The sequence below is a fragment of the Periophthalmus magnuspinnatus genome, chromosome 21, assembly GCF_009829125.3.
Source record: "Periophthalmus magnuspinnatus isolate fPerMag1 chromosome 21, fPerMag1.2.pri, whole genome shotgun sequence".
Lineage (NCBI taxonomy): Eukaryota > Metazoa > Chordata > Actinopteri > Gobiiformes > Gobiidae > Periophthalmus > Periophthalmus magnuspinnatus.
In genome coordinates, this window is record NC_047146.1 from 5,563,025 (window position 1) to 5,579,795 (window position 16,771).

General features: G+C 41.6%; 1 protein-coding gene across 1 annotated transcript; it reads left to right on the top strand.

Annotated features, from left to right (window-relative positions):
* Window positions 1–165: 165 nt before the first annotated feature.
* On the top strand, window positions 166–14,331 carry idh1 (isocitrate dehydrogenase (NADP(+)) 1). Its single transcript, XM_033986577.2, has 10 exons — window positions 166–645; window positions 1,241–1,481; window positions 4,163–4,299; window positions 7,183–7,474; window positions 9,040–9,142; window positions 9,971–10,148; window positions 10,218–10,369; window positions 10,876–11,016; window positions 11,133–11,295; window positions 12,720–14,331. The coding sequence occupies exons 3-10, from the start codon at window positions 4,178–4,180 to the stop codon at window positions 12,811–12,813; spliced, it is 1,245 nt and encodes a 414-aa protein (XP_033842468.1). The 5' UTR covers window positions 166–645; window positions 1,241–1,481; window positions 4,163–4,177; the 3' UTR covers window positions 12,814–14,331.
* The last annotated feature ends 2,440 nt before the right edge of the window (window positions 14,332–16,771 follow it).

Below are 16,771 nucleotides of genomic sequence, written 5' to 3' on the forward strand. Positions count from 1 at the left end.
CGGATACACAGACGATCTGGAGCTGAGTGTCAGGTCCTTGGTCCCTTTGTCCTCCCCAGGTGCAGCTTGATTAGAGATTAGTTGCAGGTGTGGATGGGAGGAGCCTGAGTCTCCGCCCAGCTAGAGGCTCTGACACAGAAAGGAGGGGGAAACAGCACAAAACACAAGGGAGACTGGGATCTTGACACAAAGACAAGTGGATTTGGAGCAGAATCCTGTCTCAGTGATTTCAGATGGGGTGATTGACAGGTGGATTAACCAATCAGAGAGGCATTCATGCCAAAACCAAACATGGCTGCTTACACGTGAAAAAGGAAGAAAATAATTTTTGAGAAACATGATACAAATGAGCAACTGTGGTTGGACCATCTCAAGTTCAAATAGAGGATTTTCACTCTATCTGTGTAACCCCTCAGTCGTCCAGGTCTGATCCACAATTTTCACCCTAGATCCTTCTGGACTCGATCAGAATGTAGAAGGTTCTGGCTGGTGAGGCAAACTTTGGCATCGTGTGTTGGCCTGATCTTACCAGCAGATGGATAAACAGCAGCCAACGCACTGGAACTGTACCGGCTGTGCATAGAGTGCCCCCCCAAACACCATCACTCTTCCTCCGTGACATTAGCAGACACATCAGCCAAGCAAGTGAGTAGGCCCCTATTACCATGTGTGTAGCATCAAATTCTGGGTCTTAGGTAAAAAATCAGGCTGGGGGCCCACACTACATATTGACTTATGAAAAATGCATATTACAGACTTTGCACTGGGCCGTAGGTAAATAGTACTCTTTACCCCCCCCCCAGCCCAATGCCCCTGCATTTTACTAACCTGGGATGTGTGGAGTGCCAAACAAGCAGCATGTTAGCAACTGATAATAATATAAAATAAAGTTGGATAAATGCAGCTTTATTATTATTATTATTATTATTATTATTATTATTATGATTATTATTATTATTATTATTAAGTTTTGTAATATACCTTCATACTTTTAACTATGGTGTGTGGTGTTCATCAATTTCGGGGCCTTTTATGACGATATCCGGTTTCATAAAAGGTTTGTTTGTCTTTGCGTGGATAATGAAAATAAAATATATTTAATTTTTTATTTTATGTAACTTTATTTATTTTATTTAATCACAAATAGTACAAAACTAGACCAGAGAACACAAGCATGACACAAGCTGAAAAAAAAACTCCATAAAAAAGCTCCATAATTGATTTTTTTCTTCCTTGTTAGATAACCATAGATAACACATACGCTGGTGACGACACCGTTTTTGATTGGCTGCTGCGTTTACTCCTCTTTTCTGATTGGCTGTGAGCACTTCCGCACTCTGGACCAGGAAGCCGGTACGTGACGCTCCCTTTCCCCGCAGCTCTCGGCTCATTCAACCCTCTGCGCCCCTCGGACACTGTACTGCCTCCGCTCCTCGTTCACTCGGCTCCTCGTTCACAGCTCTTTCTACAAAGTGAACTAAGTGAGTCTCTAACTAACTCTGTTTGCTATTTGTTGATGTAACCGCTGTAGGAAGCATAAGTCCACTGCATTTTACTGTTTTAACTGTTAGCTTCTGACAGTTACACAGTGTTCTTGCGTTGTTTACTAGCTATTTGGGCTAATATTATACAGTTATCATCTAAGTCTCCGCATAAGACACTAAATGCATCCTGTAATTTGATTCTTCCGGGTGTTTTTGTCCGGATCCATCAGTGTTTAAGACCTGCTAGCTTGCTAACTTGACAGACTGCTTCTTTCTCTCCTGTTTTAGTCTCCTCCCCATCATGCCACACTCCACACACTTATATTTAATGTTTGGTGCTTCCTTTAGACTCTGTAGAAGTTTCCCCAAATGTTTTCTGCTAGATCTGTCCTTAATAAGTTTATCAAAACGCATAGATGTCTTAGATTCAACTCTGGACACTTTTCATAGACCTGCTAGCTTGCTAACTTGACAGACTGCTTCTACCTCTCCTGTTTTAGTCTCCTCCCCATCATGCCACAGTCTACACACTTGTCCAATACTTGGTGCTTCCTTTAGACTACATAGAAGTGTCCTTGATTCCTGTAGGTTGCATAGAAGTGTCCTTAAATGTTTTCTCCTAGATCTGTCCTAGATAAAACGCATACATTTTCTAGACTCAACTCTGGGGACTTTTCAGAGACCTGCTAGCATGCTAACTTCACAGACTGCTCCTATCTCTCTCCTGATTTAGTCTCCTCCCCGTCATGCCACAGTCTACACATTTATGTAATATTTAGCGCTGCCTTGAGGCTACATAGAAGTGTCCCTAAATGTTTCCTGTCAGATCTGTCCTACAACGATTTATCCAAACAGGTAAAGCAGGCATTTTGTTGCTCCAACTCAAGACTTTTCAGACTTGACTAACGGCTAAGAGGATCATGAGATTATATTCTAGCTATGAAGTGCTGAGCAGACCTGGGACGATATTGACATTTTGTGCCACGATTATCCTCGCCAAAAGAATTGCGATTAACGATTTTATCATGTTAGTTATTAAAGTTCCTGACAGTTTAAATACGTTATGGATATTTAAACTGGAAAAGTAGGTTTGTTCTGCACATTCTGGTGAAATAAAGACGATTGTTGGCGATTATCACGATTGTGTATGTTTATCACAATTCCTCACAAAGTACTGTAATTCAAAGTGCTTTACAGAATAAGAAAGACATTAAAATCACAACACAAAAGAGCCACGTTGGCCCATTTCAAACTAATGAAAGTCAGAAGAAGCCATACGTTTTTTACAAGTAACCAGACGAAGTGAGTAATTAATTTAAAAGGAGTAGGTCAACTGTTTGAAGCTTTTAATCCAATATAAAGAATATATAACATTTTTTATTTATGGGCTTTGTGGACTTGAAGTATTTTAGGGGATTTCAGGATTTTGAGAAAGTTACATGTAATTTCATACATTCTCGTGCGTTTTATGTGTAATATTTACGCTACAAAATTATCATTATTCAGATTTTATGCATGGGATTTGCTCAGACGAATAGTAAAAAATATATAAATAACTAAAAATAATTTCAATAGAATGAATACTCTTTGTTGTGCTACAAATACAAACTTAACACAAAGTATATCCATTTCCTAAGATATTTTTTTCAATCAAAGTGCAAAGAGATTTGAGACTTTAAAATGTGGCTCTTTAGAGAGGGGTTTAGTGGCATCTTATAATATTCACTTTACATTTATTTGATGGGACACAGTAGTAACACGACTAATAACAAATCTAGTCTCATAACTCATGGTAGGAGACACTTCTGTTAGGAAGGGCATCCGATAGAAAAAGTAACCAGAATAGACCGGTCACTATAGTTAACACAGTGATCGGCTCAGGTAATGGACAGTCTGATATTTTGTAAAAGCAGATGTATAAGGTTTAGGAGTGGGAGGAGACACGAGATTTGAATCATAATGAATTATAAATAGTTTTTGGACCTGAAGCTTCTCAAGAAATCGAACTGACCTGAAGTCGACCCCTTTTTTGTCCAGTCCTAATGTAAAAATGTGGAGGGAAAATCTCAAGAGATAATTTTGTATCAATCTTGCGGAATTTTTTTCTTGCAAGATCGTGTCCCATCCTTAGACTGTATATATAAATGGACAAAGCTAACCTGCTAGCCGAAGCGTTCCAAACAGGAAGTGATCATGTGCGCGCTTCCGGCTCCATTGAGTCTGGCTCCAATTCGCTTTACATTGAAAAACTGTCACCCTTTTCTCTGTAGCTGCTGCTGTCAGACTCGGCATTTTGGTCTTCAAATGTTCGTATTAACCTGCTCTACATGATCCTGGTGTTTTTATTTTGCTTTTGTTCCCGTAAATCAAGATATAAACATTAATAACAGACAAATCAGGCGCCTTCTTTCCCCGAGGTCGTTCCTGTAGCATTAGCAACAGTTTGATTGACAGCGCTCCCGCTCTTTGCTAAACCTGTGGTGCGGACGGAAAGGGGCGTTACCTTTAACAGCCTCACTCCTGATCGGCTCTTTGGTTGCTATGATACTCACGGTCGGCGTAACGAATATGAAACTCTGCTCCAGATTAGCCGCTGTAACTGCTAGCTGCCACTTCTTTATGCAGACTATATTCCCATCCTTAATAACATCTGTCTGTGTTTATGTTTTGTTTGTTAGTCCACATCTCCAAACATGGCTCAGAAGATCAAGGCCGGTTCAGTGGTGGAGATGCAAGGAGATGAGATGACCCGGGTCATTTGGGAGCTCATCAAAGAGAAGCTGATCTTTCCCTACCTGGAGCTGGACATGCACAGGTAAACAGCTCGATGCAGTGACCACACGAGTGAGGTGGGCTGCTGTATCATCCAGGGACCTGTAGAGGGCGCAATGCTCAGTGGTAGAGTGTGTGAAGGTCGCAACACTTACTCTGGGGTTTCTTTCATATTTTGTTTGCATCTCATGTTTAATCGCTGTCGTGTTAAATATACACTATCAGTTAAAAGTGTGAAGTTTTGGGGTCTTTATTTTTACTACTTTCTACATTTTTATATACACACAGAAGACATCAAATATATGAAGTAAGATATGTGGAATTATGTAAGAAAAATCACGAATATATATATTTTTTGTGTCCAAACGTTTGACTGGTGGTGTGTATTTTTGCGTTATTCTGTTTAATGTAGAAAATACAATTGTTATGAGTCTCTCGGATGGTTTTTCATGTGGCAGAGGTTAATCGTTAGTTTGATTGTAGATTTGGCATTACACGTTTCTAGACAGATCACAAAACCACTGATGAAGCAATCGACAGCTAACCCTGGTCACGGTGAATTAACACATTTTTATACAGCGCTTTTTTCCACCTTCAAATCTCTCAAAGCAGTTTACGTCAAGGAACCACTCGCACATTCACACGCGTTCATACACCAGTGAACGCAGACACTGGGGATGAGGGGGGTTAAGTGTCTTGCCCATAGACTGTTTATATAAATGGACGTAGCTAACCCGCTAGCTGCCGTGTTCCAAAACAGGAAGTGATCATGTGCGCGCTCCCGGCTCCATCGACTCGAGCTCCGATTCACTTTACATTGCAAAACTGTGTCCCCTCTCTCTATAACTGCCGCTGGCAGACTCATCATTTTGGTATAAACGGACATAGCTAACCTGCTAGCCGCCGCCATTTTGTTCTTAAAATGTTCGTATTAACCCTCTACATGATCCTGGGGTTTTTATTTCACTCTTGTGTCTGTAAATCAACATATGAACATTAATAACAGACAAATCAGGCGCCTTTTTTCCCCAAGGTCGCTTCAGCTAGCGTTAGCAACAGGTTTGATTGACAGTTTTGCTAAGCGCCTGCCCCGTGCCAAAAGAGCAGTGGTGGGTGGGAAGGGGCGTTTACCTTCAACAGCCTCGCTCTGGATTGGCTCTGTGGTTGCTATGATACTCATTGTCAGAACTCTGCTTCCAAATCGTCCGCTATAACCGCTCTAGCGTCGATGGGCTTCGTTCGACTGGAGCTGAACGCCGTGGGTGACGTCGCACTCGCTCAGTCCGCTTCTTTAAACAGTCGACGGTCTTGCTCAAGGGCACGATGGCAGCGTTCACCTGTGGGAGTTAGAATCGCACCGCCGACCCGTGGATCAGTGCGTAAACTCTACCTAACCGAACGACTGTTGCCCCCTGTCTGAACATAACACAATTTTATGCAATTTTTTTACATTTGCTGGAACTAAATGGTTGATCCTTGATTGAAATAAAAAAATAAAAATACCGCACGAACGATAGAACGGCTACGCTATAATATGTTTGGTTTGTCTGCCCTGGGTTTGCGTAGCGCGGCTCGGTTGGTGTGAGCCAATCTGGACGAAAGGTCACGGCAGATTTCAAACGAAGCCAGTGAGTGTTTAAGGAAGTGTTTCAGGGTTGACCCGATTCTGAGGCGAAGCTGCGTGATTCAAGTTTGACAGGATTCTAAAAAAAAGAAGCCGTCCAGCGTCTTATCCGTCCATTAGTCGCACAGTTTGTTCCAATGTTCTTAGAGATAAACGATAATATTGAAACAACTTTATGCCACTGATGCAGTAACAATAATACTTCTTTATACAGTCCACGTCTGAAACGCATCCATCCCTGAAGAGTTTAGTTTTTTTGTTTTTCTTACAGAGACAAATGAAACATAATTATTTCTGCGTCAGATCAGCTGTACTTTGATCGATGCAAAGTTCATCATAAAACTACGATACTCTTTAAAGTTTGGTCTACGTAACATTTCTGGTGAAGGGGGCCGCTATATGATACTGCCTTTAGCTCGTTCACGGTATGTCATTAAATGTATCTATCTCCAAGGAGACGAGGAAGTAGGTTACATGTCAGATCTGTGGAGAGAAGTGACTCACATGTTGTTTTTTTAATGTGTTTTTGAGCTTTAAAACACTGGTAAATGATTAAATGTGAAAAAGATAAGTTTGATGCCATACTGCGGAACATTACAAGAAAAGTAATAACATCTCCATGGAGACAACGGGTGGCAAACCCTACACCAGAAAAGTTACATGTTGCACCTTTTTTGAAAATTATACTTTATTAAGATCTGATTTCTGCTGCATAAAACTGAAATGATAATTCATCGGGACTGGACCTGGACTGGACCTGGACTGGACCTGGACTAGACCTGGACTAGACCTGGACTAGACCTGGACTAGACCTGGACTAGACCTGGACTAGACCTGGACTAGACCTGGACTAGACCCGAACAAGACCGGGACAAGACCGGGACAAGACCGGGACAAGACCGGGACAAGACCGGGACAAGACCGGGACAAGACCGGGACAAGACCGGGACAAGACTGGGACAAGACCGGGACAAGACCGGGACAAGACCGGGACAAGACCGGGACTAGACCCGGGACTAGACCCGGGACTAGACCCGGGACTAGACCCGGGACTAGACCCGGGACTAGACCCGGGACTAGACCCCGGGACTAGACCCGGGACTAGACCCGGGACTAGACCCGGGACTAGACCCCGGGACAAGACTGGGACTAGAACGGGACTAAAAAAGTTACATATTGCACCTTTAAGTTTTCAAAATGATTCTTTATTAAACTCTGTTTTGATCTGGAAAAATAAAAAGCTGAGGTTTCTACATGTTGATGATAAATACATTAGTTTGTCATTTTCTTTATCCCCAAAAGCTTCGACCTGGGCATGGAAAACCGAGACGCAACAAATGACCAGGTGACCATAGAGGCAGCGGAGGCGGTGCGTCTCTACAACGTGGGCATCAAATGTGCCACCATCACCCCCGACGAGAAGAGGGTGGAGGAGTTCAAGCTGAAGCAGATGTGGCGCTCGCCCAATGGGACCATCCGGAACATTCTGGGAGGGACAGTGTTCAGGGAGGCCATTATCTGTAAGAACATTCCCCGTCTGGTGCCCGGCTGGATCAAACCCATCATCATCGGCAGACACGCCCACGGAGACCAGGTGAGATCAGGGTTTACAACAAGTACGGCGAGTTTATTTGTACAACGAGCACACAGTCAATCAGAGAGTTTTACAGAATAAGACACATTAAAATCACAATACGATGGTTTAGTCCTGGTTTGGTCTTGGTTTAGTCCTGGTTTAGTCCTGGTTTAGTCCTGGTTTAGTCTTGGTTTAGTCTTGGTTCAGTCCTGGTTTGGTCCTGGTTTAGTCCTGGTTTAGTCCTGGTTTAGTCCTGGTTTAGTCCTGGTTTAGTCTTGGTTTAGTCCTGGTTTAGTCCTGGTTTAGTCTTGGTTTAGTCTTGGTTTAGTCTTGGTTTAGTCCTGGTTTAGTCCTGGTTTAGTCCTGGTTTAGTCCTGGTTTAGTCCTGGTTTAGTCTTGGTTTAGTCCTGGTTTAGTCCTGGTTCAGTCCTGACTCGGGGACCTGCAGGAGGCTGGGGCTAAACCAAGACTAAACCAAGACTAAACCAAGACTAAACCAAGACTAAACCAAGACTAAACCGGGACTAAACCGGGACTAAACCAGGACTAAACCAGGACTAAACTGGGACTAAACCAGGACTGAACCAGGAGGCGGGTCCCTGAAGTATCAGATTGTGGTTCTTTGGCGCTCGTCCATGCAGAGACACAAACGGCTCATTACTTTGATAAGTTAGTTTCAGGGCTTTGATATTTTGTGGGGGTTAATTTGTAAAACTTTCTTCTGGAATCTGTTTAGTCAAGATGATAAATTGTAATTTTGTATATTTTTCCATAAATGTGTGTTCAAATAAAACACAGCAGTTATTGTCACTTCACACGTGTCATTTTCACAAGAGAAATGACAGAAACATGAAGGTTCTGTTGGTCTCCAGGTGACGGGCCGCTATTTAAAGTGGATATGAAACATTTCAGTGTCGTCAGGAGAAACCTGGTCAATAATTATCATCTGCTCATGGATGTTCTTTGTCCTGTGTCACACAAACAGGGAGTTTATGGCTTTGTGCCAAAGTCAACAGCTCTTTGTGGGGGAAAGAGGAGTAGCTGGTTACATAATGTCATGTGTATAAGACTGGCTCTAAAAACACTCAGCATTTATTAAATCAGCTCTTTTGTGTCGGCTCCACACTTATAATCTACGACACCCAGGGATCATTATACTATCATCTGCATATTTTAAACCACAAGATTCATCTAAAAATACAAAATAAAAGAAACAAGCCTGACTTCTGCGTTAGAAAACTGCAGTGCCTGATGGGAGCTGATGTCCCTGTAATCATCATCACAACAAAGCGCCGCATGCTGTTAGCGCCCCCTATGGATCGCTGCACATCGTGAACGTACTGGGCTTATGTGACGGTGAAAATGTGACCTGATGTGCAATATGGCGTCTCGATAATAAACTCAAACCTGCACAAATTACTACAAAAACAATTTCAAGAGGGAAAATGAGAAGGAAACGACTCTAGAAAGTTGTTTTTACAGAATAGGCCTGATCTAAGAACATTTAGACCGAGAACTGTATCATCAAATAAGTAAATGTGTTGGATTCTTTACCGTTATGGCTCTTATTTTGTTTCTTCTAGTACAAAGCCACAGACTTTGTGGTGCCTGGTCCTGGGAAAGTTGAAATGACGTACACGCCCACTCAAGGAGAACCCGTCAAGTTTTTAGTTCATGATTTTCAAGGTAAGAACATGATCTAGATGATTAGAAAGGTTAAAACATTTTATTTATTTATTTTTTCAGATCAAGGTTTAGTTTGTTTTTATTCCTGACAGTTTGGATTGCTCACTAGCGCCTCAGAGTGGACACGTGATGTTACTGTGACTTGTCCGTTCAGCTGATTTAAACAGGTTTTGGCGCCATCTGCAGTCCGACTTCTTCCAGTATCCCAGGTGTGTGAGAGTAAAAATGCCTCTCCCATGCCGTTTCCCAAAAGATAAAATAGAAGTGTAGCGCAAATGTAATGTCAAATACGAAATACATACACGGGGGAAACAGAGGGGGCATTTAGTACACGGACAAAGGAACATAACACGGAATGTGAGAAGGAAACGGTGAAGGCAAAACCGAACAGGATCAACTCAAATCGGCCATTTTGAATCACTGCAAAAGAGAGAAACACATAATGGACTTGGGACAGAGGACAACAAACATCGTCGCTGGATTAATGAGGCAGGAAATATACGGAAACATGCCCACGAGACGTTAAACGGGGACGAGGGGACCTTTTTACTCTCACACACCCGCGATACTGCGCTGAAGAAGTCGGACTGTAGATGGCGCTGTCGTCCTGCCTCCACCGGTAGTGAGACAAATTCAAATCAGTAAAAACTCACCTGTTCGATCTGCCGTTTTATACTCTTGAGTGCCCAAAAAAAGCTCTATATATCTATTATTATTATTTTTATTGACCAGTAACATCACGGCGACATCACGTGACCACTCCGAGGCGCTAGCGAGCCGTCGAAACTGTCAGGTTTGTGTGACTCGTGTGATCTCTGGTGATCGTAGGCACAGGAGGTGTTGCTTTGGGTATGTACAACACTGATAAATCCATCAGGGACTTTGCGCACAGCTCTTTTCAGATGGCCCTAAACAAAAACTGGCCTCTCTACCTCAGCACCAAGAACACCATCCTCAAAAAGTACGACGGGCGATTTAAAGACATCTTCCAGGACATCTATGAGAAGTAAAGAACATATTTTGTTTTTAAAATGTTGTGCACTGGATCGTTTTGACTGTTGTGTTGTTTTCCCAGGGAGTACCGCGCTCAGTTCGAGGCTAAAGGGATTTGGTACGAGCACAGACTGATTGACGATATGGTCGCTCAGGCCATGAAGTCTGAAGGAGGTTTTATTTGGGCCTGTAAAAACTACGACGGGGATGTGCAGTCCGATTCAGTTGCGCAAGGTTAGTGAACTCAGAGTGGCCACCGTAGACTGTATATATAAAAGCTAACCCGCTAGCCGCTGCGTTCCAAACAGGAAGTGATCACGTGCGAGCTTCCAGCTCCATCGATTCTGCATCTAAGTTTTTATTTCACTATTGTGTCTGTAAATCAAGATATGAACATTAATAACAGACAAATAGGCGCCTTCTTTAACTGAGGTTGCTCCCGATAGCGTTAGCAACAGGTTTGATTTACACAGACTATGGCCCCATGCCTGGTAAAAAGTAAAAAAATAAAAACTTTTAACAGTTTTAGACATGGATATAGAAAAATGGCTCCACAGTTTGATTTCCACGACTCAACCTCCCACCATCCCTCACTGCTAACACTCTTTCATCAAACATGTGGCATCTTTTCTTTTATCTGTGACTGTTGTCCTCTGCTGGTGTCTGTCTGAACCCTGCAGCCTTCAGCCTTCAGCATTCTTAAACAGGACGTAGAGATATTCATGTTCATATTCTTTTAGGTTATGGCTCCCTGGGCATGATGACCAGCGTGCTGATCTGTCCCGACGGTCGCACAGTAGAGTCCGAGGCCGCTCATGGTACAGTGACACGCCACTACAGGCAGCACCAGCAGGGCAAAGAAACCTCCACTAACCCCATCGGTAATGAGCTTGGACCTTTGACCTGAAAGGACTACGGTCACTGTTTCATTATCTGTGTTCATTATCTGTGTTCATTATCGCAAACAAAAAAAAAAAAAACATGCGTATTTTTACAGCCTCAATCTTCGCCTGGACCCGCGGCCTGCTGCACAGAGCCTCACTGGACAACAACAAGGAGCTCAAGTATTTTGCAGAAGCCCTGGAAGCAGTTTGCATTGAAACTATTGAAGCTGGTTTCATGACCAAAGACTTGGCGATCTGCATTAAAGGCCTGCCTAAGTAAGTTTAAAACACGTCTGTGCAAATATAAATAACAGGCAAGTTTATCTGTACAACACAACTGAAACACATGAGATTTCAAAGTGTTTTACAGAATAAGAAAGACATTAAAATCAAAATACAACAAATCAAAACATAAATAATCATCATAAAAAGTTACATTAAAAGAGAAGAAGCAGAATAAAACCCTTTCAGTCATTGTCAAAGTCAAGGCCTGTCTCACATCTTCAGGAAGAATGTTCCAGGTTTTAACTGCAGAAAAGTGAAATTCTGATTCCCATGTTTAGTCCTGGTTTAGTCCTGGTTTAGTCCTGGTTTAGTCCTGGTTTAGTCCTGGTTTAGTCCTGGTTTAGTCCTGGTTTAGTCCTGGTTCAGTCCTGGTTCAGTCCTGGTTCAGTCCTGGTTCAGTCCTGGTTCAGTCCTGGTTCAGTCCTGGTTCAGTCCTGGGTCAGTCCTGGGTCAGTCCTGGGTCAGTCCTGGGTCAGTCCCGGTTCAGTCCCGGTTCAGTCCCGCTTTAGTCCTGGTTTAATCCTGCTTTAGTCCTGCTTTGGTCCCGACCGAGTGTGAGATGGTTCATGTGGCTTTAACATGTTGAATATACAAATGTGTTTTAATATTTTTCTTATTATTTTATGGAACACATTGGGACATTTAAACATTTGAAATTGTACCTTATTTCTCAGTCGTTGTAGTTTATAAATGAATCATTTCTGCCTTCCAGGTTCTCATGACCCAAAAGCAGATCAGAACATATTTAATAACCTGGGAAACAAAGTTAAGGGTTCAGTGCTTTTTATTACTTTTTTAAGACTCTCTGGTTCTTCTTAATTTTTAAAAGTGTTGGAAAAAAAAACTTAACCAAACTGTGTGCCCAAAAAACTAAGTAGCAAAGGAAAAAGACGACGATGAAATAAGGACAATGCTCTGAGCAGGTTAATCCTCTACAGAGCGACTAACGAAAAAACAACCCTTAAACTGTCCCTACACAAACTAAAGACCAAAAACAGGACGTCCAGACTCACCAGGCCAAACAAAAAGGAGCTAAGCTAACGAAAAGCTAAGGATCTGGCGTAAGTGTGCCAGCAGGGGGCAGCAGAGCAGAGAGCGATGAAACAAAAAGCACCAGGAGCAACACGAAGAAACTAAATATCTACAAAAAAATTAGGCAAAAATTCTACATCAACTAATGACCAACTAGAAATAACAAAAATATACAGGAAAAAATAGCACCGACTTGAACTTAAACCGGGAAAATCAACAACAAAAATGTCGGCAAATAAAAAAAACACAAAGGGGAAAAAAGTGTCCAAACCTAACGTCCAATTTTAACCAGTTTAAACACATTTTTGGATGATCGTTGCTAAAATGATCTGCTAACGGATCTAAAAAAAAGCGGCTAATCTGATACTCTCTTGTGTTTCCAGTGTGACACGCGCCGACTACTTAAACACATTCGAATTCCTGGATAAACTGGCAGAGAACCTGAAGGCGAAGATGGCCAACCAGCCCAAACTGTGACCACACCTCGAGGAAAAGGGGCTGCGATCACACACCTGGGGGGGAAGGCGGCGAATACAAGGACACACAAATCAACGTAATCAGCACATTAACGTAATTCCTGCAGCTACGGACACATCGTGAGACTGAGGTCATGTCTGAGGAGCGAAACCGTCCAGCAAACAGTGCCTTGTGCTGAAGAAACGAGAGGAGAGGAGAGGTGACGTCCCGGTATTACCTCATAACTGACAAAAATCTACTGTTTACGGTCTGCTTCAAATTGGACAAAATAACAATGATAATATAATATAACATCTAAAAAAACGTACATCATAAATACAAACATTCTTGATAATTAACTGTGTCAGTGCCATAGACAAAACAAACCGTCCTGGTGCTTTTTTTTTAATTAATTAACACTATTCACGAAGTATTACAAGCACGGGCCATAGACTGTATATATAAATGGACATGGCTAACCCGCTAGCTAGCATTCCAAACAGGAAGTGAGCATGTCCGCGCTTCCGGTTACATCGACTCTACACGATCCTGGGGTTTTTATGTCACGATTGCGTCCAGAAATCAAGATATAAACAGTAATAACAGACAAATCTTTTTTTTTCCTCAAAGTTGCTCCCTCTAGTGTTGGCAACAGGTAACAACATTCCTAATATGCAGCTCGGCTCTAAATTAGCCGCTATAACTGCGAGCGTCGATGAGCTTCGTTCCACGTCTTTATACAGTCTATGGCGTGGACAAAGTGACTTGTTTTTAAACTGTTCTACCTGTATTTATTTGGTTGTGCGTCTGTGTAACGTGCAGTTTGTCTGTGACTCACAACTCGCCGTAAAAGTAGAAGTGTCGTCCGGTCCCAGCTCTGAGTATGCAAGTTATCGTGATTTCTGATTAGAGCCTCATAAATGTTTTTTTTCAGTTTGTTTTGTAACAGTCTTGAGTTTTTTCCTCATCTGGTTTTACATAAAAAGATGTCGCTCTGTTTTTAATTCTTGTTTCGAATCATTAAAATGTCTTAACAGCTCAGTACAATTAAATGGAAGCAGAAAATAAAACACACGTCTGGATTAATCATGGGACTTTCGGCTCTTTCGTGAGATCTGATTCTTTTGGTTCTGTTCATTTCAAAGAGCCGTTCAAAAGTCTGGCTCTTTTACTGTTTATTTATACGACAGAATCATTTTATCTACAAACTCATCACGACCGAGGCTTAAATGTGTTTAAAATGGTTCAAACTGAGAGAGTTTTATCCTTTGGAATTATAGAAATCTACATAAGTTGCAGAACAAAAACAATAATTATTCAAAATCTAACTGTTATTATGATGCCAAATATGTTTTTATTGTGCAAAAATCTGTCTCTAGTGTCACCTGCTCTGCTTTTGTTCAGACTGTGTGGTTCAGGGTTAATCAGGATATAAATGTATGTATATAAATTGGTCAAATGCATATATATAAATTTATAAACTGGTGAAATATGTGTATATAAATTAATAAATTGGTCAAATGCATATATATAAATGGGTAAAATAGATTCAATTCATTTTATTTTTGTAACGCCCAAAATCACAACAACAGTTGTCTCGAGGGGGGGGGGGGGAGTTTTGGTTGATGGGGGAAACCGGAGTACCCGGAGGAAACCCATCCAGACACGAGGAGAAACATGAAAAACTCCACACAGAAAGGCCTGGGCGACCCGGGGATCGAACCAAACCTTCTGCTGTGAGACATGAGCCACTCAGCCACCGTGATATACACACAAAAACACACAGGAAAATCAAACAACAGGAAAAATCAGACAAAACAAGAAAAATCGGCCAGGTGAGGAGGAGGGAGGCGGGCGGAGGAGGGCCAGGCGGGGAGGAGGGGAGGGTCCAGCTGTCATCGGGGCATCTGAAAGAGTTACACTCCACAGGGGGAGTGGGACAGGGGACAACATGTGAAGAGCATTGCTGATGAGACAATAGGACAAAGCAGAGGACAGTGCTCAGGTTGCCATACTTCCCCCAGTTCTCTCCTACTGCAGCCTCTTATCCCGGGTTTGTCCCTAACTCCCTCACTATGTAACCTGGTCTATACCGAAGAGGAAGGTTTTAAGCCTGGTCTTAAACACAGAGACTGTGGGGCCTGTTTAACATCAGCAGGGAGTTGATTCCATAGCACAGGAGCTTGGTAACTGAACGCTCTCCCTCCCACTGTACTTTTGGACACTCTAGGAACCACTAATAGTCCTGCATTCTGAGAGCGGAGTGCTCTGTTTGGCTGGGACGGGACAATAGCATCTTGCAGATAGGATGGGGCCATACTGTTTAGGGTTTTGTATGTCAGGAGGAGGATTTTGAGTTTGATTCTAAGCTCGACAGGAAGCCAGTGCAGATATTTTAGTACAGGACTGATGTGGCCTCTTCTTTTAGTTCCTGTTAGGACTCTGGCCGCTGCATTTTGGACCAACTGGAGGCTCCTTATAGTACTTTATAGTACTTTATAGTACTTTATAGTACTTTATAGTACTTTTGGGGCAGGCGGCAAGCAGGGAATTACAGTAATCAAGTCTGGAAGTAACAAATGCATGGATGAGTTTTTCAGCATCATTTTTAGGTAAAATATTTCTAATTTTATTTATATTTCACAGGTGAAAGTATGCAGTTTTACAAGCTATGTTTATATGGGCTGTGAATGAGAGATTTTGATCAAATAGGACTCCAAGATTTTTTACAGTAGGGCTAGAAGCTATATTCACATTGTTGAGTTAGATTATCTGGTCCGACAGAGAATCTCTTTGACCTTTGGGACCAACGACAATGACCTCTGTTTTTTCAGGATTTAAGAGCAGGTAATTCAAGGTCATCCAGGTTTTGATGTCCTTCACACAGGCACTGAGTTTATCTATTTGATCAGTCTGATTTGGTTTCATTGATAAGTACAGCTGAGTGTCATCAGCGTAGCAGTGAAAATTAATGCCATGTTTTCTGATAATGTTCCCCAATGGCAACATATACAGAGTAAATAGGACCAAGCACAGATCCTTGTGGAACACCACAGGCTACTTTAGAACAGGGAGAGGTGCTCTGGTTTATACTAACAAACTGGTACCTATCTGATAGACAGGATTTAAACCATTTGAGGGCGGTCCCTCTGATTGTCACATTCTAACCTCTGCAGTAGAATGTTGTGATCAATGGTGTCAAACGCTGCACTGAGGTCCAGTAGGACCAGGACTGAAGCCAGCCCGTTATCAGCAGCTAATAGTACGTCATTTGTTACTTTAAGCAGTGCAGTCTCTGTGCTGTGGTGAGCTCTGAATCCAGACTGAAAATTTTCAAATATATTATTGTCCTGCAGGTGGCGGCAGAGCTGTTTCACCAACACTCGTTCTAGAATTTTTGAGAGGAAGGAAAGATTAGAGATAGGTCTATAGTTGACTAATTCATCAGGATTTAGGTTTTTTCAAAAGGGGTTTAATCACAGCAAACTTAAAGGACTGAGGAACGTGGCCATTTTCTAACGACATATATATATATATATATATATATATATATATATATAACGACATATTTATTATGTTATGGATGGAATCTGTTATTAGGGGGAGGGCTTCTCTGAGGAGTCTGATTGGAACAGGGTCGAGCAAACAGGCTGATGCATATAATGTATGTAGATGTATATAAATGTATAAATACGTAAAATGAATATATATAAATTGGTAAAATGCATATATATAAATTTATAAACTGGTCAAATGCATATATAAAGGTATAAATTGGTAAAATTTATATATAAAAATAGGTAAAATCCATATGTATAAACAGGTAAACTGCATGTATATAAATTTATAAATAGGTAAAATACATGTATATAAATTTATAAATAGGTAAAATTCATGTATATAAATTGGTCAAAAGCATATATATAAATTTATAAATTGGCCAAACGTATGTATATAAACTGGTCAAATGCATATGTAA